The sequence below is a fragment of the Pseudonaja textilis genome, chromosome 5 (genome assembly GCF_049901715.1).
Source record: "Pseudonaja textilis isolate UNSWEBS1 chromosome 5, rPseTex1.2, whole genome shotgun sequence".
NCBI classification, from domain to species: Eukaryota; Metazoa; Chordata; class Lepidosauria; order Squamata; family Elapidae; genus Pseudonaja; species Pseudonaja textilis.
The window spans coordinates 27,759,622-27,784,104 of NC_141994.1; the positions used below are offsets into that span (position 1 = coordinate 27,759,622).

A 24,483-nucleotide genomic window follows, 5' to 3' on the forward strand; every position below is an offset into this window, starting at 1 on the left:
ACTCCCATCAGCATATGTATGTATGTATGTATGTATGTATGTATGTATGTATTTCTCCCAAAATGCAACCTACCCCGAAAATAAGCCCCAGCCTAATTTAAGCCTAACGAAGAGGTGGGCATGACAAATGCATGCAAACTGACATTATCTGGCAGCAATCGCAGCCTGCACAGCACAGGTGAGTACACGTCCAAGCAGCAGGCAGAAACAGAAGTGGGGAGAGGCAGGTGACCCGGACACATCATGTGGCTTGCGGGAAACCAAGCATCTGTGGGCTGAAATGGCGGGCGACCACAGGAGGTTTGTCACCTGTCTTCTGCTCTGTGCCTTCTGCTCTGTGCAGCCCCATAGTGTGCCAACCAAGGTACTGGCACACTGCAGCTGCTACTGGATATGGTCAGTTCCCATGCACTTGCTAGCTCTTGAATGTGTGCTAGGAGGGTGCCCAGCCAGGTTGATCACCCTGAAATCATATTTCCCTGAAAATAAGCCCTAGTGTTTATTTTGCAGTCAAAAAGAAAATAAGACTGGGTCTTATTTTGGGGGAAACACAAATATACACATACACCCCATATATATGTATGTATGTATGTATGTATGTATGTATGTATATACACACACACACACACACACAATGTGTATATATGTGTGTGTGTGTGTATGTGTATACACACACACACATATAATTCCATCTCCTTCGTTCTTTCTTTTCTGCCCTCTTCAATTTATTCCATTGCAAAAGCTTTTCTACTTGTGTGAATTCTATACATTATATACACTCTACATTATTCACTCATTCTTTCTGATCAAACTGATTAAGTTGACAGAAAAATTCAGTGCCTCTTTTGCAAAACATTTTAAATTTTTAAAAAGTGCACCACAGTGCATTTTCTTATGGTATAAAAGAGTTTCTGAAATTGACCCAGGCTAATTTATTTAATCCTGATTCATTCCTATATAGGGAACATCACAAACTTTAATGGTATCTTGCTTTCTCTCAGATGTCTTTAAAAGGCATGTATTCACCGTGAATACTGTTTAAAAGTGGAAAAAATATTGATTAATGGAAATAAGCTAAGATATCCTGAGAATTTAAAAGGTCCTAGGCTTTAGTATAGTAGAATTTGCAATAAACATTAAGTAGTGTTGAAAACAACCTGTTTCTCCCTTAATATGTACTCTGCCAGAGTCATAGTATGTAGAGTAGGTACTTTCATTGTTTATTATATTTTTATAAAAAGCAATCTGATTATTAATATTTATTTTAAGGAAAACATTTGTCGGTTAAGGTTTTCACAAGACTAATATAATTAATAAAGGTTAACCAGTTATTAACTAAAACTAAAACAAAATAACACACTACAGCCATTTTGCTAGAAGCAGGATAGAAAGTTCAGTACAATTTTTTATGATCCACAAAATATGCGATGAGAAATAACCTGCCCAGAGAAGTCCACATTAGATTTAGCAAAAAATCTATTAAGACACAGATTTTACAAGCGGCAAGAGAGAAGATGTTGAAATACAAAGGTAAAGAAATCCTGGTCCTAAAACAAATACCTAGAAGAGTGAGAGAGATGAGAGGAGAATATCGATTTCTGACCAAAACGTTATTGAAGAAGGAGGTGAATTACAGATGGCTGATCCCAGAAGGATTGACGTTCATATGGCAAGAACAGAGATATAGAATTGATTCAGTTGAGAAAGCAGAAATCTTCTACGCAGATTTCTTTGGAAGGAGAGAGGAAGAGGCAGAAAAAGAGGTCTTATTAACTGAATCCCAAGAGGAACAAATGGAGATGGGAAAAGAAGAAGGGGTAGTACGTGGACAGGTGGATATCAAAGACCAACGTGAACCAAGATGTATGAGACCCGCCAAGTCTAAATATAAAATATCATCATGGAAGAGAAAAAATTGATAACAATGAACATAAACGGACTGAATTCAGCTGCCAAGAGAAGGAAGACTTTTCATAAACTAGGGAAATTAAAGTTTGACATAATTTGTTTACAAGAAGTACACATTAAAAAACAGCATGAACAATTGTTAGTGCAGCCAAAATTAGGGAAATTATTTACTTCTTTGACTCAATGTAAGAAAAGAGGAGTGGTCTTATATATTAAAGAGGCTATCCCCGCAAAACTGATCTACACTGATGAAGATGGAAGAATATTAATGGTGGAAATGATGGATAATAATATAAAAACACTTTTGATTGCAATTTACGCCCCGAATGATAAACAAGAAGAATTTTATAAAAAATTACATATGAAAATAACTGGATTGGACTATGCCAATATAATTATATTGGGAGATTTTAACGGAATTGTGGACAATAAATTAGACTATATAGCAACAACAGCAAAACATAATAGAAAGGTACTTCCTAAATCCTTTTTTAAAATGACAGACGAATTAATTTTAAAAGATATATGGAGAGAAAGAAACGCTAAAACCAAACAATATACTTTTTATTCAAATAGACACCTATCATGGTCCAGATTAGATATGATCTGGATCTCAACGGAATTAATATCTAGTATTCAAGAAATAAACATTGAAGCAAGTACTTGGGCAGATCACAACCCATTGACAATCAAATGGAAGGGCCAAAAAAAAAAAGATCGAGATGGACGTTAAATAATACTATCCTAAAGGAGAAGGAATTTATACAATGGCTCGAGAAAGAACTTGCCTTTTTCTTTAAAGAAAATAGAAAAGAAGATACTCCAGCACAATTTTTTATGATTGGTGTGGGGCATTCATTTTCTACCACTGTACAGCGTACTTATATCAGGATCTTCCTCAGTTTAAAAATTGAATAAATAAATAATTTCTTATATGAAGGTTAGAGATTTCTCTAATTCTTTAGAATAAAATGAGACATTAAAGATTTGACAGCATTTAAACTCAGATGATCCATAATCTATAATGCTTGACAAGTACATACAATTCTGTGAAGTAAAAATGGAATTGCAATGCTGTAAAGTGACATGCAAGAGATTCTCGTCATTATTTTAAGCATTTTCTGAGTATCGATGTTTCAAGCACACTGATGGAATTCTTCTATATATTGATATATCTGAAATTATACATAGATACAAATGTACATTTTAATTAACTTAAAGCAATCAGGTGAACGTTGAATATGGGTTCAGGGTCCAAAACCATAGTAAATTACTGTATTTTTTGATACTTAAAATATCAATATTATCCCATAAAGTAGAATTATAAGGATAAAAAATAAGGTTAAAGATACAAAATTACTAAATCTGTGATCCTTATCATATCTTACCAAGAGATAGTTAAATATGGATCAACACAGTTTATGTCAGGTAAATAGAAACTTTGTGCAGATTACGTATAATCCCAATTAGAAGTATAATACAGAAAGTCTTACTGTTTTAATATTAAAGTAAGCACCCAGGGGACTGTGTGGAATCCAAATCAATAAGTGAAATGGGCCTGGAACTGATTAGTGAGGTATGGAAGCTTTAATTAACCCAGTTAAAATTGCCCTTTTGCTTCCAGGTGCAAAATTGGACACGGACAATTTATTCTTACTTATGACCTCTGTGAAACAGCTCATGGATGATATTAGAGTGACCAGTTTGCTGAGAGATAAAGAGTCTTAGGTTTGATCACACAACACTATTTAGTTTCCACAGAATGTGACATACAAATGAAGATAGGCATAAATAAATACTTCATACATGTTAGCTGAATTTTAATCTTCTAAACATCAAAGTATATTAATGGTATCATAATAATATAATGACTAAATATACAGGGTCAGACATTTCCTCCTGGGGATTGGTTTGATATTCAGGGAAAAGGTATTTCACGTGGTTGTTCCTTTTTTACCCTTTAGTAAGCTGTTTGCATCGTTTATGTCCCCTTGTTTTGGCTGCGTTTTTCTATGATTTATCTCTGCAAATGTATTACCTATGCCATAAAAACATAGGAGCATCTAATCTATATATATAAAAGCGAAAACCAACTCATGCATCATCACAAAATCTCCAGAACCATAAAGCCTACAAACTTGAAATTTGGCAGGTATGTTCCTCTTGGCTTCTAGGTGCTCACTAAGAAAGGGTTTTTCAAAATGGCCATCACAGCATTAGTATTTTATATATTATTATTAACATGCTTCAATACTAAGGACTTCCACTGCCCCTCCCCACCTGAAAAGAAATCTGTTCCAAATGCAAAACACAAGCAGAGAAGTTTCAATTTCAATTTCACAGCACCAAGCAGCTTTAGTATAGAACAGTTGAGCTAAACCATGCCCAGGCTCCTTGCTGTCTCCTTCTTGCTCACACAGCAAATACTGTTTCAGTTTCCAAACAGCCCTCAGCTCTCTCACACATTGACAGGATGCTAGCCAGATTGATGGGCCATCTGCTAAAATAAAGCCAGGTTATGGCACATACTTCAAAGTAAATTAGGAAGCCTGTAATTGTGGAGTCTGTCTGGCAAGAACAAAGAATGCTTATCTATAGGAGATATGCATGTGTAAATCTTGTAACAATCCTGGCTAATTGGAAAGCTGATAAAAGTAGCAACTTGCAGACCTCAGCTTAAAGTTGGGGCTTCAGCAAATCAAATGTATATTAGATAATTCCTAGGGCTTTTGTTAGCCAAGACTTGGGAATAGGGACAGCTAGAGACCAACAGAACAAATTGTAGAATTATTCCTAAAATGTTTATTAGATGATATTTCTTATTATCTCACTTTGTCCCACCTTCTCCTTTAGTGAAAATGTATAAAACTCAATCAAGGATTACTCAATCCTTTGTTCTTGGCATTTTGACCAGGAGCCCAGCTTCTGCTGCCTTAAGAAAGTTCAAAACATTCTCGAAGATCCATCTCATCCTGGGAACCCTTTTTCTGAACTATTACCATCTGGCAGATGGTACAGAATAATTAAAACAAGGACAAATAGGCTGAAAAACAGCTTCTATCCCAGGGCAGTAGCTCTTTTGAATTCTGCTGTATAGTGCAATGTTGGTGTGGTGTCGGGGATTTCTGGTTCAATATGTGAAGAGTGAAGGATGTGTATTTGTGTTTATTTTCATGGTCATGGTCATGAAGATGGTGTTTGATTTCATTGTACGAGGTGCAATGACAATAAAGTAAACTAAATTCAAACTAAAAATGAACTCCTGCTTCATCGTGCCACAGGTTGTGCCATTGAGATCCTGCTGGGAGCTAAACTTTCAAAACCAAAAATGTACTAGAGAACTAAATGAACTCAGAGCATTTATTGACAAAAATCTAAAAAGGGGTTTCATCGAACCCACCCAACCAAAAATAGCAGCCCCAGTATTGTTCTAAAAGAAAGATGGCACCCTACGACTCTGTGTGGATTTCTGTAACCTGAACACCATCAGCGTGGAAAAAAATTTTTTTTTTCAAAATTAGATTTACAAGAGGCATACTACTGCATCAGAATTAGGAAAGGGGATGAGTGGAAAACTGCTTTTAACACCCCACTGGGGTGTTACATGTCAGTGTTCCGAGGAACTTCCATTCCAATCAGTAACTCCGAGACAAACATAATCTCAAAAGTACCTGCCACATCTGTGGAATTTCAAAACTAAAAGTTTCCCAGACTTCCCACAATGTCCCAAACTACAAACCATCCCCTTTTCTCTCATCATCATATCACATGAACCAATCCCAAAGTAAGTTCCTTTTTGTCTCTGAGCCACATTCTATGACCTTGAACTAACAAAAGAATTCTATTTTGTCTAGTTAGAGCTGCTCAATAAAAATCACCCCCTCCTGCTTTCTCAAACTATGTGGCAGCGATGAATAAGGATTCCAAAGCTGACAGGCATCCCCCCTTGAGAAATTAACCTCCTATAAGAAATCATAAACAAAACACAACCAGGGGTTAATGCGAAGTCCTAAATCCCCTCTGCCCCCTCCAAGAGGACCCTTTGGCTTGTTGGGAAATTCTTCATGGAATTGGTTAACTAACCTATCTGCATGTACATCCTGACTTTTTACCCAAGTAGCATCTGATTCAGGGTAACCCTTCCACAATACCAATTATTGTAATCTTCCTTGATGTAACCTAGAATCAAGGATTTTCCTGATTTCATAATGTGTTCATAATTTTGATTTCATAATTTCATAATTTAGGGGGAGCTGTTGGTATTGGTCTTATAATTGATGTAACAGCTGGTTTTAATAAACTACTATGAAACACTGGGTGTATTTTTCCCAATAACCAGGGAAGACTTAATTGGACTGTGACTGGATTGATTACCTTTGATATTGGGAATAGACCTAAGAACTTAGGGCTCAACTTCTTACTAGGAAGTTTCAATCTGAGATATTTCATTGACAAAAATACTTTGTCTCCTACTTTAAACAATGGTTGGAGGGATCTATGTTTGTCTGCCTGCTTTTTGTATTCTTTAGCAGCCTCAGTCAAAGCTTTTTTCGTATCCTCCCAACCCCTTTTTAATGGGTTCATCCATTCTGTTACAGACATGGATGTGGGGATTCTCCAGGTAATTCTGGCATAAGGACAAATTCCATGCCAGTATTGATTTGCAATGGAGTCAACCCTGTACTGCTATGTACTGCATTATTATAAGCAACCTCTGCAAATGGTAATAACTCCGCCCAGTTTTCTTGTTGATAATTTACATAGCATCTAATCTATTGTTCCACCATGGCGTTCGCTCTCTCTGCTGCTCCATTGCATGCTGGATGGAACGCTGAGGATAATCCTTGGGATGACCCAATAGAGCTTTAAATCTCCCTCCAGATCTTAGCGGTAAACTTACCACTCTGAGACTAAAAAAATGTTGCCAAAAATAAACTCTTTTTTTGCTCAATTTTCATAGAGTAAGCTTGGGGTTCATAGAGGTCCTGGCAATTCTTGTCTCATTCAACATAAACCATCGTGTTCAAGAAGATATTCTTATTTTTTGTTATACACAAAACTTCAGTTATGTGCTTGGTAATATAGTAAAGGATCTCTTACCAGATTCACAGCTTGAGCCTGTAAATCCTTGTGGACAGGCACAGACATTGGAGGCAATGCAAACTCCACCATTTCTACAACCATCCTTGCAAAAGGCTGAAACCATTGAAGAAAATTATAAGAGGAAAAATTATAAGATTTTCAATTCTATTTCAAGTGGGAGAGAAGGATATTTTCTAAATATCTGAATAAAAATTATTTAAGTTTAATTTGAACACACAGTAAATATTATAAACTCCTAAAAGAATCCTGCAAATTTATACTGAACCAACCCCCCTCCACATGGCTTCAGATGTATTTTATCCCTTTTTGCTTTGGTGACAAGGCTGCATATCTGCCACAGTCATCTTCTATCACTCTCTATAACCTTTTTGACCTTGGATGATTTCACATAATAATGTATCATTATTTTGCTGACATATCCAAATAATCAAACTTACATACCTTTTGGATTTTTCAGAACTGCAATCACATTAATCTTTCAGGTGCAAAAGCAAGTTTAGCACATAAGGTGTGAAAAATAAATATCTGGTGCTAATTGCAACATCAAGAAAGGAAATGGTACTAACAATGGATGTTGGAATGCAAAGGTTAGAGAAACAAAGGGATTTGAAATCTGAATCATGTTGTCATATCTTACCTTTGCATATGGTGCCATTTCCAGTATAACCTGGTTTGCAAATACAGTTATGTCCTCCTACAGTATTGAAACACAGTGCATTTTCATCACAGTTCTGTTTGTTGGTGAGGCATTCATCATGCTCTAAAGGTTAAAAAAAGAAAACCATGTAGCATTTAATATTGTAACATATCTTGATATATTCATTTCTGCCTGCATTTTTCTCCTTGTAATTGGTCTGTAAATAAACATATTAATATATTGAGTTAAACTCTGCAGAAACAGTGGTACTTACTATGTCTTATTGGATTTAGTAGGACTTGAGTAAAGATAACTTAGAAGAAATCTGTTGTATCAATATAATGTGATGTAAGTAACAATAAAGGTTATCTTATCTTGTGTTAACTCATCTTGTCTCTCTCATCTCATCCCACCCTACCCTACCCTACCTTACCTTATCTTGAGAGATACAAATAATAGTAAAAGTATAGATTACTTTTACATCTTTCCTTTTTCTATTATTATTAATTACACCATACTTCCTAAAATACTTTGGATCATGCAACATCACAAAGAAGAACCCAAAAACTTCTGAATTTTAATACAATTGATTTATTGATTGATCGATTGGTATAATCTTATATCAATCCATCTCATCAGTTGGGTAACAGAACTGAAAATAAAATACAATGCAAACTACAATACAAATATAATGTATATGTCAGCCTTGGAAACCATATTAGTACCAGAAGCTTCCATGCTGCCACATTCCTGTGTCTGGGAAACTGGGAGGGGGGATTTCATAGGGTGGATGTAGTTAGACATAATAGCATTCTTCTTTTCTGTCAAGGTCATGTTATTCTGCACCTTGTTGAGGAGTGGTTAGAAGAATGTCTCAAGTTGGGACATATGGTGTTTGGGCCATGTGGTGGACTGAGGGGTGCAGGGGATGGGGTTTTGAATTTCAATTATTGAGGGAAAACCTGGAACTTTCAGATTCAGGCTTTCCCAGATGTGCCAGTATGACAATTCGAATAAAATGGAACTTTGAGAAAATGCCTGTCTCAGAGTTTTGGTGTTGGAGTTTGTTTTTCTGGAACACTGACAGTATATTTTTTTAAAAAATAAAAACACTATTCCTACCAACTAACACCAAGTGGCTTCCCAAAACACCATTCTCTAATAGCCGAGATTGATTACTCTCCTGTTCCCTCTATGTTATACGGAAACTTCCAGCAGATCACTAGAATTTCTTTCTGCATTAAGGGTACAGATAGTCCTCAACTTACAACCACAATTGAGCCCAATATTTCTGTTGCTAAGTGAAACATTTGTTAAGTGGATTTTGCCCCCCTTTATGACATTTCTTGCTCTGGTTGTTAAGTGAATCACAGCAGTTGTTAGTAATGTGGTTGTTAAGTGAATCTGGTTTCCCCATTGACTTTGCTTGTCAGAAGTTCACATGAATCCAAAACATTGCAACTGTCATAAATGTGAATCCATTGCCAAGTATTTGAATTTTGATCAGGTGATCATGGTATTGCAATAATCATAAGTGTAAAAAATGGTCATAAGTCACTTTTTTCAGTGCTGTTGTAACTTCAAATAGTAACTAAATTAACTATTGTAAGTCAAAGAATACATGTACTTTTTGTGTCTCAGCTGGTTAAAGAGTACTTGACCAATTTAGAACTGAAAACCAATTTGGACTGGTTACACCTAGTTAGTTGCTAATTAGATATTCTTTTTAAAAATATTAAATATATATAATTTTAGACAGCTTAAATATATCAGGACAGCTCATTTTATGCCTCTACTTCGATGCTTGAGATTGTTACTTTCAAAATATGATTGAGGAAATCCTGGAAAACCTATCAGACACTCCTCAAAAGGAAGATCAGTTACATCAGGCATGTTTCATCCAAAAATTGCTTGACTGCCTCTACAAGTGTTTTCCTCAAAATGCTACACTATGATAGTGGTGGGTATGTATTTTAGAAGATCTCATAAGAAATTTGAAGTCCCCAAAAATATAGGAAAAAAATCACTTGACATCCATGAATGAAAATTAACTTTGGAATATGTCCCTCAATGGTTTATAGCAGTGATGGCCAACCTTTTTGGCACCAAATGCCAAAGGTGCAGACATGCATACCCAAAATGCAGTGTGCATTCATGTCCCATGCATGCACACGCACCCTGCATGCATGCTCCAGAGGTCCAAAGACTAGCTGGCCAATGGGAGGCATGCACGGTGCACATGCACGGTGGAGCTGAGCTGGGGTGACAGCACACATACCCACAGAGAGGGGTCTGCATGCCACCTGTGGCATGCGTACCATAGGTTCACCACCATAGGTTTATACTATTCAAAGCTTAGCAGCAGAAACAGTTGATCTTTAATAATGAGGTGAAAATATTGAAGAGATTTGAAATTAATTGCTTTACAATAATTTTAAAACCTTAATGCATTTAAACAATCTACAATATGAATAGGATGTTTTTTTTCTTTCTTTTTATGATTTACCATTTTGCTTTATGAGGGCACTGCCAGATCTAGGCAACAAAACAAACAAACAAAATTGTCAAGATTGAAAAACACTTAAGCTTCCTGTGACTATTATTGCTTTCCAACTTGCCAAAGAACTGGGGGAAGGGAAGGGTGAGATGGAATGCGGAGGCTACAATCTTCAACCATGAGAACAAAGGACACTTTTTCAGGTGTCTGCCAAGATGTGGACTGTTATCAAAACAAAAGACTGATTCCTAATTGGACAATGTGACCAGTTCCATGGAAGGAGGGGATAAAATTCATTTTTAACTGTGCGGGAAAACTTAAGAGTTGGTTTTGCTTTTTTCAGTGCTGAAATGATGGACTCAATAGGTTTGCTTTTGGGATTTTAAAATTCCTGAAGATGCCTCCTTTTATTGAATCCATTGGTTGGAAGATTGATATTGTCCATGTTCCCAATGGGTCCTGAACCACACATCTTTTTGCAATGCTTCTTTCAACTGTTGCTCTAGGGCATCACTGGGCATCAGTAGGGTCCCTCGCATCTGCTGTCTTGTAGAGACTTGGTTCACTAGCTGCTAAAAGGGTATAATAGAATTAACTATCTCTTCCTGGATGCTCTTCTACTGGGTATCTGAGAAAGTGCATCTGCTAAGAAGTTCTTTTTCACAGAATATACTTCAGTCTGAAGTCAAATCAGTTGAAGTATTGGGCCCAAAGCACTTGCTTCAGGGAAAGTTTCTGGGGTGTGTATGTCATCAGATACTCCAGGTTTTTGTGCTCTGTCCATACTTCAATGGGGACCTTGTTGCCTTCTAGGAACTGCCTCCATGTTAGCAGGGCCCAACAAACCACAAAAACTCTTTTTCCACCCTTCCCAGAATCTCTTAGTCTCATTTAGTTTGTGGGACAAACTGTTAGATGTGTAAGCACAGGGTTGCAACTTCCCCCCTACATTCTTCTGGAGCAGGACTGCCACCACTGCCACACTGTTTGTATCTGCCTGTATTACGAATGATTTGTCTGGGTTTGGGTGTTTGAGGACTAGCTGTTTGAGTCTCTTGAACACTACCTGGCATTCCATAACCCAGTTTAGCAGCTGGTTGGGTTTGGGCTTCACTCCACCTCCACCTGTCTTGAGCAACTCTGTGATTGGCAAGGCAATCTGAGCAAATGAGGGAATAAACTGCCTTAAAAACCTAAGAAACTCTGCAGCTTTGGGGCTCGGGAGGCTTGACACTCCAAAATGGCTTTCACCTTCTCTGAGTCCATCTCTATTCCCTCACATGACACCTGGTATCCTAAGTAGTCAAGACTGGTTTTATGAAACTTGCATTTTGACAGTTTGGCATACAGCTTAGCATCCAGGAGTTTTCTAAGCACCTGGCACATCAGTTTCTCCATTGTCTCAGAGTAGATGAGAATATCATTCAGGTACACAAGGAGCCCCTTGTACAAACGCTCATGCAACATTTCATTTATCAGTTGTATGAACACGGCTAGTGCTCCTTGCAGCCCAAAAGGCATCACTCTAAATTAGTAGCATTCCAAGGGCAGTTAAATGTGGTCTTCCACTCATCTCCTTCTTTAATTCTCATATGGTAGAATGTCTCCCTCAGTCCAGCTTAGTAAACACATTTCCTTTTGACAAGTGTCCCAACATGTCTTTCATGTGAAGGAGCGGGTACATGTTTTCCACACAGACCCCTTTGATCCTGCGGAAATCCACACACAACCTCAACAACCCATCTTTTTTCTCTTTAAACAGCATGGGGGCTGCCACTTGGGATTTTGCCAACTTGATGAAGCACCTGGCTAATATTTATTTACAAAGTCTCTTAGCTTCACACCTCATTGGGGGCCATTATGTACATCTTAGGCTTAGAGAGCATCACCCCTGGTAAGATATCAATTGCATAGTCCTTAGGATGATGGTGAGGCAGGATGTCAGACTCCTTCTCGCTAAATGCTTCAGCTAGGTCTCTATACTCCTTGAGGATGGTGGGCTCCTGGAGTGCCTATTCAGTAGCCATTCTCATGTACTCTGGCCCTTTCTTTCCTCCTGATTGTGACTGGAGCTCACTATGCTTCTTCTCTATGTTTTGGGTTCTCCAGGGTCATCATTCAGCACCCCATCCTTTCGCCAATATATTGTTTGGCTTCATTTCTTAAGCCATGCCAACCCAATATCATGACTTCCACCATTTTTGGGCCACCACGAATTGGATAGTCTCTTTCTGACTCTACAACTTGGTGATGGCTTGGTGATCTACAACTTGATGATGGTTATCTGGGTTAGAATGCATTTAGCCATAGATCTGCAGGGCTGCCCTGGAACCAGCAAGGAGCACAGGAGGCAGTGAGCATATGGGGTCTGATATTCCTAGTGATCATCTTGCCGAGCAGGCAGAATGCATTCTGAGTGCTTCCCTTTCACCCAGGATGCCAGTTCCCAGAAATCAGATCTAAGGCTGACTGCATTTCAGCCCAGACAGCCACCACAAGTTGTACATCAGCGCTGTGCCAGACACCAGCATATCCATAGTCCACTTGCTGGCCTGGCTGGCTTGCTGGCCTGGCTCACAGCACACAAGCACTTCCCTTTCACTGAGACCACGCCAACTCCATGTGGGAAAGCCACAACCACCTGCAGCATGGCCACTGGCTGTGCTGCTGATCTCTTCTCCTCCTCATCCCTTCCTGAGTGCGGAGAGAGGGAGGAAAGAAGGAGATGGGAATAAGAAGGGGTAAGGGGAGGTGAGGTGAGGTGGGATGGGATGGGATGGGAAGGAAGGAAGGAAGGGATGGGAAGGAAGGAAGGGAGGAAGGAAGGGAGGGAGGGAGGGAGGGAGGGATGGGAAGGAAGGAAGGAAGGAAGGAAGGAAGGAAGGAAGGAAGGAAGGAAGGAAGGAAGGAAGGAAGGAGATGGGAATAAGAAGGGCTCACTTGGAAGAAGCGTTTATCGAAAAGTTTGCCTGCACATACAAATGCAAATATGTGAATGCTTGCTCCAAGTCCAACTTGCCTTGACAGATGGAGAGGAGGGGTGGTGAGACAGCTGCATGAGGGAAGGCTGCTCCAACAAGCCAGAATCCTTACCACACGTAATTGAAAACAGGGATTCCCTTTTGAGAAGGGCCAGCGTCACTTGTTCAGGACGAGCGAACACTGCTCCCCTGTCTACTCATCTTGGTCTCCACCAGTCTGCTTCCTGCAAACTTTCTCCTCCATGCTTACACACACAGCAGCAGCGTCCTCTGACTCCTGCTTTGCTGGGAGGGAGCACCAGACAGGGAAATGGCAACAATGTCTGGGATTGGGAGAAGAACATCTCCTTTGGCATGCTCTGCATACACACGCACACACACATGCATGCACACGTATACATGCACACACACACACACACACACACCATTGCAAGCTTGGAGACTTTTATCTACATCTGAGCTTACAAACTGCCAATCATGCCTGGGCTTGGGGAGAACACCTTCTCATTCCTCTGTGGATAAAAGTCCCCAAACTTGGAATGCATGTGTGTGTGCGCGCGCGCGCGCATGCGCGTGCACGCACATGCATGCTCACACACTTGGCTTCCAGCAGTTTGGGGAGGTGAAGAGTTTGTGCACTGAATAGTCACCACGTCAAATTAGCGAGTGTAATTCGTTTCATCCTGACCCAGCCATCCTGAGTCATCACACCCAGTGAGTGGCATGAAGTCAGCAATGGCCGACCAGCCACACCCACCCAGCCATGCCCATCTAGTTGTGGTGACCTGGCTAATGGCTCTTTGAGGGCAACCATAATGCTGATCTCGGTGAAATTTTGACACCCCTGCTCTACACCATAAAGTGGGCAGGATGGTAGGAGCTTAAAATTGGAAAGAAGGAAGGGGAGGTTAATCTCCTTACACCTCACTTCTTACATTACATTTATTCATATACATTCTATGTTAGTACAAAAATCAAGCCTTCCCTTTTTAACAAGAGGAAAACAGTAAGAATACATTAGAATTAACCAAGACAGATGTCATAAAAAATTCTGGTAATTATATGACTCTCATTGTATGAAAGAAACAGAGTAACATATTTTTATATCTGCTAATGACTTATAAAAGTGAATAATCTTTAAAAAAAATTGAAGTAATGGGCACCTGCTTATGTTAAGAATCTATTCTTACCTGTACAAGAATAGTCATCAATTCTGATGTAACCTGTTTTGCAGACACATATAAATGATCCTGGTGTGTTGATACACATGGTATTTTCCTGACAGTAATGCCTCCCTTCAGCACATTCATCAATATCTGTGGATAAAATAACAAGGCCAGTTGAACGAACACTGCTGAATATCCTGCTGTTAACACAGATTGGAATAATGTCGCCAATTAGAACAATTGTCTCTGTCTTATTTCCTAGACAGAGATTTAAGTTACAGTAGCCCACTCACTAATTTTTATTCTGTGACTAGTCATAGAAGCAATTTCCTTCATCCCTTGTAACACTTTTTATATATGTATATGTGTGTGTATGTATATATGTGTATTTATACAGTTTATAAAAAATATACAATTTACACAGTATATAAAATAATATTTTAGTAATTTTAATAAGTAATGTCAGAATGACTGGAATTATTGATTAATATTAGATATTAAGTATTAGTAATTAATAAAAACAGTAATCGATTAAAATGGAAGAACAAATATCCACAGCACTTATATTTGTGAAATTATTTTTATTACTTATGCAGCTTAGAAAATTATCTCAAAGAGATCACAGCAGCAGCCACCACATTCCATGTGAAAGTCAGATCTGAACTGCTTATTGTATTTTTTAAAAAGTCCTGTTTCAATTAAATCATCTATAAGAAGTAATTGCTTAAACTAAGAAGCAACACAAATGATGCTGGTATATAAATTTACCTTTAAGTCATTATCTAATTTATTTTCTAAAAAAGTCTTGAATTCCACCAAATTAGCACAATAAATCAAAATATGTTATGATTTACAAAGTAATTTTAAGAAGAGATGGAATTAATATTTTTCATAATTCCTAATTAACTAAAGAACTAGATATAACAGCTAAAGGAATAGAATAAGAAAAAGAAAAAAAAAGTTTGTGGGGTGTAGTATCTAAGGCAGGGGTGGGATTCCATTTTTTTTTTGTAAATTTTATTTGAGTTTTCACCAAAAAAATACAAATAAAACATCGTTTTTGAAAGTAGCGTAATCCCGGGTTACATTTCTTCGTACAGACACAAATTCAATTTCATGCTCATTTTTATGTTCTATTCCATATCTTATTACTGTTTTACATTTTCTACATAGCTTCTCCCCTCTTTTGATTTTCTCAATTTTATTTTAATTATCTCGTCTCAATTCAAATCATTATATTTATACTTTTTGTCTGTCCTGTATCAATTTCATATTATCTTTTCTCATTAAACAAAGTTTCTCCTGTCGTTGCTGATTGGAGTATGACACCTTTATATCTTTTAATTTTATCCATTTAACTCTTATTTAAGCTTCAATATATACCTTAAAGTTATAACATTCAATATAATACATAACTTCCATTTGGATTCTGCTTGGTACATTCTTAAAATACACACTATATTCTTTTTAAAAAAGATTATAAATATATGTAATTAAAACAACACATTCCATTCCAATTCAATTCTATCATTAATGTTAATATTCATTAAAATCTTAACTTCTTTAACATTACTTTTCAATTAAATATCATACTTCTATGGGAACAGTTATAAGCTTTCCACAATTAATTCCCCCCCTCTTCACTTATATTTTATAAAACATTAACTAATTAAATGTTCCCGTCCCTTCCTAATTCAATTTTCTTATTTATTTTATTTCATTTATTTTATTAACAAACATTTCACTAGATTACAGTAACTATTTTATCCCTCATTTTAATCATACATTGTTTCCAATTTTCTAAAATTATTTCTATTACTAATATAACAATACAATCTTATGTACCTTTACAGAATCCCTTTTTCAGTTAAATTTTCACCCATTATCTCTAAATAGGCCCTGTTTCTCTACATCTTGTTTCTTTCCTTTATAACTTCTTTTCCTTTCCTTCTTCCCTCTCTTCTTCTCTCCTCTTTTTGCCCCCTTGTCTCTCTACCTCTATTTCTCTCTTCTGTAATCCCCTTTTCTGTTGCTTTCCAGTATTATACTTATTTTTCGAATTATTTTTCTTTGCTTTGCTTGTTTTTTTAAGTCTTAAATTCTCCATTCTCTCCCCCCCACCCCGTTTCCTTTTTCTTCCCCACATAGAATTACTTGTTCATTAAAGATGGCTTCTTCTTTGTCCCAGTCTTCTTGTTTTGCAGACGTTTCTTGTTGTTTCTCATAGTTCCAAATCTCCATTTCTAAGAATTAAAAAATGAAGCCAAAAGAACCCCTCCCTCCTTGTGCATCTTCTTTGTACTTTTTAAGTTCCATTTTCAGTTCATCCAGAAGTAGTGCCATTGTATAAATTTTTAAACAATCACCCAATTAATTTTAGTCATTCAAATGCAATAACCAAGAATCCAAAGATCATCAAGTAATCCAAATACAAGCAAGCTTTCTTTTTGCTTTTTTTTTCCAGCTTTTCTTCCTGGAATTCTACTATTTAGTTGCCAAGTTTCAGTTAAAATGTATCTTTTAGAAGTCTTGTTGAAGTTTTACTGTAGATTCCTTTTAATTCCAGGCAGTCTCCTCCCTTTTTTCCAGATCCTGCCCTTTTATTCTTTTTCTCTCCTTTCCTGCTTATGAAAAATATTAGTGTCCAGAAATCTTTATTATCCCTTTGACATTTTGTTTTATTTTCAGCTTAATTGCCTGTTAATGTCAAAGTGGATTTTTTTTTACAATTTCTTATTTAAGTCTCTTAGTTGTCAGTATAGGGAAGGAGAGAGAAGGGGGAAAAAAAGCCAAACCTTTCCCTTTTCACTTTCCTTCGCTGCTTCAGAATCTTCTTTGGGAACGATGTTATTTGTTTTTTTAGTTTAAATTCCAGGGTACCTTAGTTGTTGCTTTTGCAATTTAACCCGGTCAGCCAAAACTTTCACTTCTTATCTTCCTCCTGCACATTCTTTCCCAGTCAAGTTCTTCTTTGAGGTGTCCATTTCTGACCACCGCTGCAACCACCTTCGAGAAAGGGAGTAATGGCCAGCTGAGGAGGAGAGATGCGGCTCTCCTCAACCCTGCTGGCAGTCTCCTCCCTCTTCACCACCTCTATGGGGTGGCTTAGCCCCGAAACCAGCCGGCTTGGGGCACTCCAGCGACGAGCCCAGACCGAAACCACACACGATCGCAGGTTTCTGTCTGTCGCCGAAGAAGTTCAAACCAGAAGCCGGGATTCAATTTTTTTCACAACTGGTTCTGTGGGCGTGGCTTAGGTGGTGGGTGTGGCTTGGTGGTCATGTGACTGGGTGGGAATGGCTTGGTGGTCATGTTATTGTCTGGGTGTGGCCAACTCAATATCACTCACACCGAGGCACACATCTCCTCGCCTGGCCTCTCATAACTGTGGGGATGCTGCAACAGTCATAAGTGTGAAAAATGGTCATAATCACTTTTTTCAGTGCCATTGTAAGTTTGAATGGTCACTCCATGCAAGCAAAGTACCAGCAAAGGAAGGGAAAAAAAACTCCAGAGATGTTCCTGAGACAGGAAGTCTAGTCCTGCCAAGAATGTAATAAGGGTTAACGGAGAGGCAGTTTCTGTAAGCAACACCAGAATGTTTCCTTCCTGCCTTCTTTACAGGATTAGGCCAGTAATTTCTTCTAACAGCCGGTTCTCCAAACTGCTTAGAATGTTAACAACCAGTTCTAGCAAATAGGTGCGAACCTGTAGAATCCCACCCCTGATCTAAGGTGTTATAATATATAATAGGGAATGTGCAAAAGAATCTAGAAATTCTAGCATAACTACAGTTAATGTGCAATCTTCTGGAGTCCAAATAATTAAGAAAGCTATTGAGAGAAAATGGCCCTATTTTTAGAAGTAGAGATAATGAGTATTTGTAAATACATATTTTTAAAAAGTTTAAAAATTGTAAGTGTAATATATTGCAGATGGCACAAGTTTTAATGAAATACATTTAAGCACTTTATTTTACTTGCCTTTTAAAACACTTTATTTTTTATCACTCTAGACTTTATTGGCAAGCATTAATGTATGCAGTTGATGAAGAAAATCTTCAATAGAAAATCTAATTTAAATATAATATGTAGTTAATTTCCATGAAGATCTATTTGGGACAAAACTATGTACAGTAATACAGTAAGTGTGCACTAGACACAGGGAGTAATTGATATGTGGTAGTAATTAAAGCTGCAATTTGCCCTGTGGTGGGATTCATTTTTTTTTACTACTGGTTCTGTGGGCATGGCTTGGGCATGGCAGGGGAAGGATATTGTAAAATCCCCATTCCCTCCGTACTCCTGGGGGAAGGTTACGGCAAAATCCCCATTCCCTCCCCATACCACTAACCTGCTTTCCAGCTCCGTTCTCCTATGCAGGGCAACCAAAGAAGACCCAGCCGATCAGCTGGGACTCAGGAGGCAGAGAATAGATAGGGGCAGGGCCAATCAGAGGTGGCATTTGCTGGTTCTCCGAACTACTCAAAATTTCTGTTACTGGTTCTCCAGAATTGGTCAGAATCTGCTAAATACCACCTCTGAGTTTGCCAACAATTACAGCTGCAGCTTCACGCTCTTTCACTCTGATAATAAAATAGCATTTTAAATAAAAATATTGTAAATATGGTTGTTCAAAATATCTAAGAATTTGGTTGCTGTTTATTGATCATGGGGTAAAATTACCTGTTTTAGCACAGTATTAAAATGCATAAGTATTTTCTTTGCTCATAAAATTCAAACTAGTCACGATAATGATGCTTAGCTATTATTGTATTTCTGAGATAGTTCAGACAAGAAGTACAACCAGAATCTTGAAAGTCTGAAAGTAACCTTCATTCCATCCTTCACTTTTACTTTCTTCTAAAACTATGAAGGGTCACTTCTGCAATAATTTTATCCCTCTCTTATTTTGGAACCAATTCCATTAATTAGGCTGATGTCTAGGCTATACCTCTTCCTTCTGTCTTCTGAGATCATTTCCACATAGCACTATATCTATTTCATAATATGGATCCTGAAAATACCAGTTTTTTTTAAATAATTAATTCTTTATCTGTACCTGATGACACCAAGTAAAATAAATGGAAAAGAAAATGTATAATTATACATTCTTTTATCCCCCACCCCCCCAAAAACAAGGAAATGTAAGAGAAGAACAAAGATAATGAACAGGTGTCATATTCAGCAAAAGCTGAAATATTCATAGATTGGTTTATATCACTTCACTCTCAAAATACTTCATGGAATAACTAAGTTTTAATTTGAAGAGTGGCAAAATGTTCATTAAAAAAGTGGGGAGGTGGAAGAAAACTCTTGATAATCTTGTCTTTAAAGACAATCACATTTTTTCCAGGTAGAATAAGCCCATCTTCATGAAAAAGGAGAAAGACAGACATTAATACACTTTTGAAGATTTCCTCCCTACCCTTAAAATATTACAAAAAATCTGGACAAATATTAAAGCAATACTAGTTCTAACATCTGAATTATAACTCACTGAAATTCAGTTGAATGTCAAAGTTTTGAAACATTATAGAAGCAAAATATCCCTGACTTGTGAATTATGATTCCATTTCTGTTCTCGTTCTCTCGCCCGCCCCCGACTCTCTCTCTCTCTGTCTATAAACACCTCCCATCACACACACATATAGTTATATATCTTGGCCCATGGTGAGTTAAACAATGCCATGATCTCCCTCTAACAGTGCTTGAGGCTGTTAAGGGCTGGATGGGGAGAAACGGATTGAAACAGAACCCTGGCAAGATGGAATGTCTCTGGGTTTGGGTTTTTTTTTTTATTTTCACTTTATTTTTAAATATATATCAACATCAATACATGAACAGTGTGGTATCTGGGTATCATTCATTTTGATACAAATAAAAATAATAATATTAGTAATATTTGTTAGTCAAACTTATGTATTAATATAAACTTAATATACATGTTTGTTTTAAAGTAGTTATTCAACATTTCAATGTTCCATTTTAATGCCGATCATAATAATTGAGCATACATAGTAATACCATCTTTCAACCTCTAATCTTTTCATCTAGTTATTGCTTTTATTCTATTATATAAAAATATGTATGCTAATATTCTTCCTATTTCTTATTTCTACCTCTATTCTAGCTTCTAGTCAGGCCACCATTACTAATCCTAGTGTTAATACACATTTTATATTAAGATTTAGTCCTTCATTATTTAGTAATTTAATATTTCAATATGCCATTCTAGTACCAATTTAAACATATGACTTTTGACCACTAATTTAAACATACCATCCGTCGACCTCTAATCTTTCCATCTAACTATTGCTTTATAAAAAAAGTGTGTATTATTCCTACTTCTATTCTAGTTCAGGCCATCATTATATTAAAAAGAAGACGAAAAAATATTTCCTTTCTATCTATTATCTTTTGTCCATCTTAATATCTCAATTCTTATTCGTTTTTTTAGCTTGCCTCCCATACTCCTCTCTTGGATCTTTGTCTCTATCTACATTTATGTCTTCACTACTCAGTCCAAGTATTTCTCCCATCTCTATCCTCCTATGCTGCCAGACCTCCAGAGTCTCTGCCCAAGCCCCTATCTCCCTTTCAAAAATATCTTCCTGCTTATCTGATTCCATTTTTAAATCTCTTAAAGTACTTTCCCCTTGGTATATTTCATCAGTTATTATTATCTTCATTGTCTTCTCCTTCTCATCTTCTTGCTTTATTTGCTGATTTGTCTGTTCTATCTTTTTCTCCATTCTTTCTGTTGTCTCTTCTCTTTCCTTTTTGATCTTCATTCATTATCAGTTGTAGGGTATTTTCTATTTTACCATTTATGCCTTGCAATAGGTTCTTTTCCTCCTTCTTTTTCTTCTTTTTCTTCTCTTTGTCATACTATCCTTAATGCTTTGGAACATCAACGCCATTTCTTTTGAAATTTCACTCATTTCCCCCTGGTGGAGTATCTTGTCTTATTTAAGTAGGTCCCACTCTTACTCAATAGTCCAAAAACAATATATTCAAGCCTAATATTGCTCCTCTGAGAGTATAATAATCATAGTTCTTTATATCCCAGGATTATTCAATCAGTTCCATTTAGGTAATCAGGAAGCTTTCCAAAAGTCAAAAGTCACTTTACTTAAGAATCTTCCTTATTCTCACACTTGAGTCTCTAGTAATCATAAAGTAGATAATTATAGAACAGTAGGTATCACTGTAGTCCTCCAGATGAATTTTGTTTATTTCTCTTATCAGAATTTTCCCAGGCTTGTAGGGGTATGGTATATTTTCCATTCATCAGTAGATGGCACCCTCACCTTAGATTTTAGAATATTTTGAACCATGGAGAATTGCTATCTCCACTCTTGGTCTTCTGAACCAACAGTTTTTGCTCACAGCCACTCACACCCTAGTCAGTTCCCATCTTGACTTGCAATGCATTCTACACACACACACACACACACACAAACACACACACACACTGTGTGTATGTATATTCAATGAACAAACCATGTAATAAGTTAGCAGATTCATAACTGTAGCAATATTTGTTCAATCCTTCAAATATAATGCTGTTATTAAAATTATGCATATTATAAAATCCTTTTGTTTACTTTGAATGCTATGATTTTAAGGACAATCATAATTATTTAATTACGATGATACAACAGCTCAAAATGTATTAACATGTCCCCATATATATATATATATATATATATATATATATATATATATATATATATTTTCTGAGGTTCTCATGGTATTTGTATGTGGATCTTTGGTTGTTCGGGTTTTCTCCCGCGTAAGATTCAAGTATCTAGGCAACGTTTCGATGAAGTCTCATTCATCATCTTCAGGCTTCTGTCTCCGGCTCTGTGCTTCTCAGAGTAATGTGAGATTGCAGCTGCTTCCTCCTTTTAACTGCCAGTGGGGTGGGACTTGATTGGGTGGGGGCTTGGCTGTGTTCTGATTGGGTGGGGGTGTGTTCTCATTGGTAGGGGGTTTGGCTGTGTTCTGATTGGTTGGGGGGTTAGCTGTGTTCTGATTGGTTGGAGGCGTGTTCTGTTCAGGTGGGGGCTTGGTTGTGCTCAGGTTAGTCTTAGTTGCTGGGGGATTTGAGCTGGTGAGTTGTGATCTTGCTGGTTGGCTTCTAGTACGTGGTCCTGCTGCATCTTCATAGTGGGTGTCGGTTTGCTTCATGTATGGCTCAGAGGGGTTTGAAGTGGCAGTTAAAAGGAGGAAGCAGCTGCAATCTCACATTACTCTGAGAAGCACAGAGACAGAAGCCTGAAGATGATGAATGAGACTTCATCGAAACGTTGCCTAGATACTTCGAATCTTACGCGGGAGAAAACCCGAACAACCAAAGATCCACATATATATATATATATATCAAATAACTTATCTGAAATCTGATCAATGGAACAAAATCAAAATGTATTACTTATAAATCAAGAACTTAGTCATATTAGCGTACTACTTTGACACAAATCAATTTTTTAAAAGAGATAAAACTTTAATTTGAGATATAATTATTTAATTTGCTTAATAAGATTTAAATTAAATGTTCTCATGATTCCATCACTTGGGCAAGCTATGAATTAATTATACTTCATGCAATATTCCAGACTAATTTTTGTTGCTGATATGGCCATGTTTTATAAGAATTTACCTTCACAGTATGCACTGTCATCTCGAAGAGCTCGGAAACCATCTCGGCAGCTACAAACTGACTTTTCTTCAACATTTTGGCAAAAAGAATTCTCTAAACACTTATGTCCTTCAGAGCAAAAATTGTGGCCTAAAAACAAACAAACAAACAAACCCTAAGTAGTTGACATTGAAGAAACATACAGTAGTGATCCTCTAAACATGAACTAAAGCAATGAAAATGAATGTTTCTTTATTCAAATTCCCTCTAACAATGATTCCTGGGCTCCCACCCAAACTTCACCAGGAGGTCAACAATATATTGGCCAAGAATAGTAGAGGAGATAGAAAAGTTACAACAACAGTCATGAATAGATAAGAAAAGCTCCCAAACAGTAATATTATATTATCAACAGTAATATCATCAACCAGACCTAGCCTTGGTCTTGATGTCAACCCTGGTTTACATTTTTCAAAATCAAAGAATAAACATTTCTTTTAAAATTATTGTTTCTTTCCGCTGGGTCACTTGAATTGAATTAAGTCTCAAAGGACACCTTGAATTCATACAAATGTCAGTGCATATCTCATTCAGATATTTAGTATAAAGTTCATTAATAATGCTTAATGAGCTGAATGGAAAGAAATTAGCAAGATCAGATTTATCACTTTTCTTAAAGATTGTGACAGTTGCAAAACAGCACTAGTATTTGGCCATCTGTTTAGAGCAATTGGTTTATTAATTTCATTAAGGCTTGATGTCTTTAAATTGCAAAGTTCATCTTGAAGAAAGGGACTGACTACCTTTCCTATAAATTCTGTTACATGTAACTTTTTCATCAAGCTAAGGTTGTGGCCCTATGGCAATTCTTTGACTAATTAGAGGCTTCACCTTTGAAGACCTTAGAATAGAAATAATGAAGTTATGAAATATGTTCAGAAATTTGTACCGAGACCCTGGATTATATAAAGAGTGTTTCAGTTGGGAAGACAATAGAAACCAAAAGAAAAAAAAAAGAGAAGTAACATTTTTTGATCATCTTATTTGAAAACTGTTGTGTGTAGTTATATTAACCTCATTCTTCTGTCTATTTGTCATAGAACACCCTAATCTTAGCCTAATCATTAATAACACAAGATTCTGAAAGTGTCCTCATTTTACTACTCAGAAGGATGGAAGGCTGAGTCACCCTTGAGCCTAATGAAATTTAAACTGCCAAATTGCAGTTAGATGGCAGTCAGCAGAAGTAGCCTGCAGTGCTGCATTCTAATCACTGCACCACTGCAGCTTATAGAATACTTTGAAAAAATTGATAAATCGTCAGATATTTCAAAAATGTTGCTGTCATGAGTATGAATTACATGATCCTTGTTATTTTCATAATTAGAACTGTGTGTGTTTTTTCTAAGTATAACTTAGTGAAAATATGCTTTGTCACATAAGGGGTATCTCAAGATTATTCCATTAAATTTCTACCTCTTCAGCAATAATTAAGAAAGTGGAATTGGCACATGGAATTGACACCTATGCCAACTGAACAATTAT

General features: G+C 36.9%; 1 protein-coding gene across 2 annotated transcripts in view; it reads right to left on the reverse strand.

Moving 5' to 3' along the window:
- Window positions 1-24,483, reverse strand: part of NELL2 (neural EGFL like 2) — a 94,871-nt gene that overhangs the window by 23,943 nt on the left and 46,445 nt on the right. For both annotated transcript variants that reach the window (XM_087934390.1, XM_026700707.2), the window contains exons 12-15: window positions 22,960-23,088; window positions 14,317-14,442; window positions 7,649-7,771; window positions 7,009-7,104 (exon numbers count right to left, since the gene is read on the reverse strand). In XM_087934390.1, the coding sequence (XP_087790516.1) occupies window positions 7,009-7,104; window positions 7,649-7,771; window positions 14,317-14,442; window positions 22,960-23,088 (474 nt within the window). The remainder of the gene's footprint in view (window positions 1-7,008; window positions 7,105-7,648; window positions 7,772-14,316; window positions 14,443-22,959; window positions 23,089-24,483) is intronic.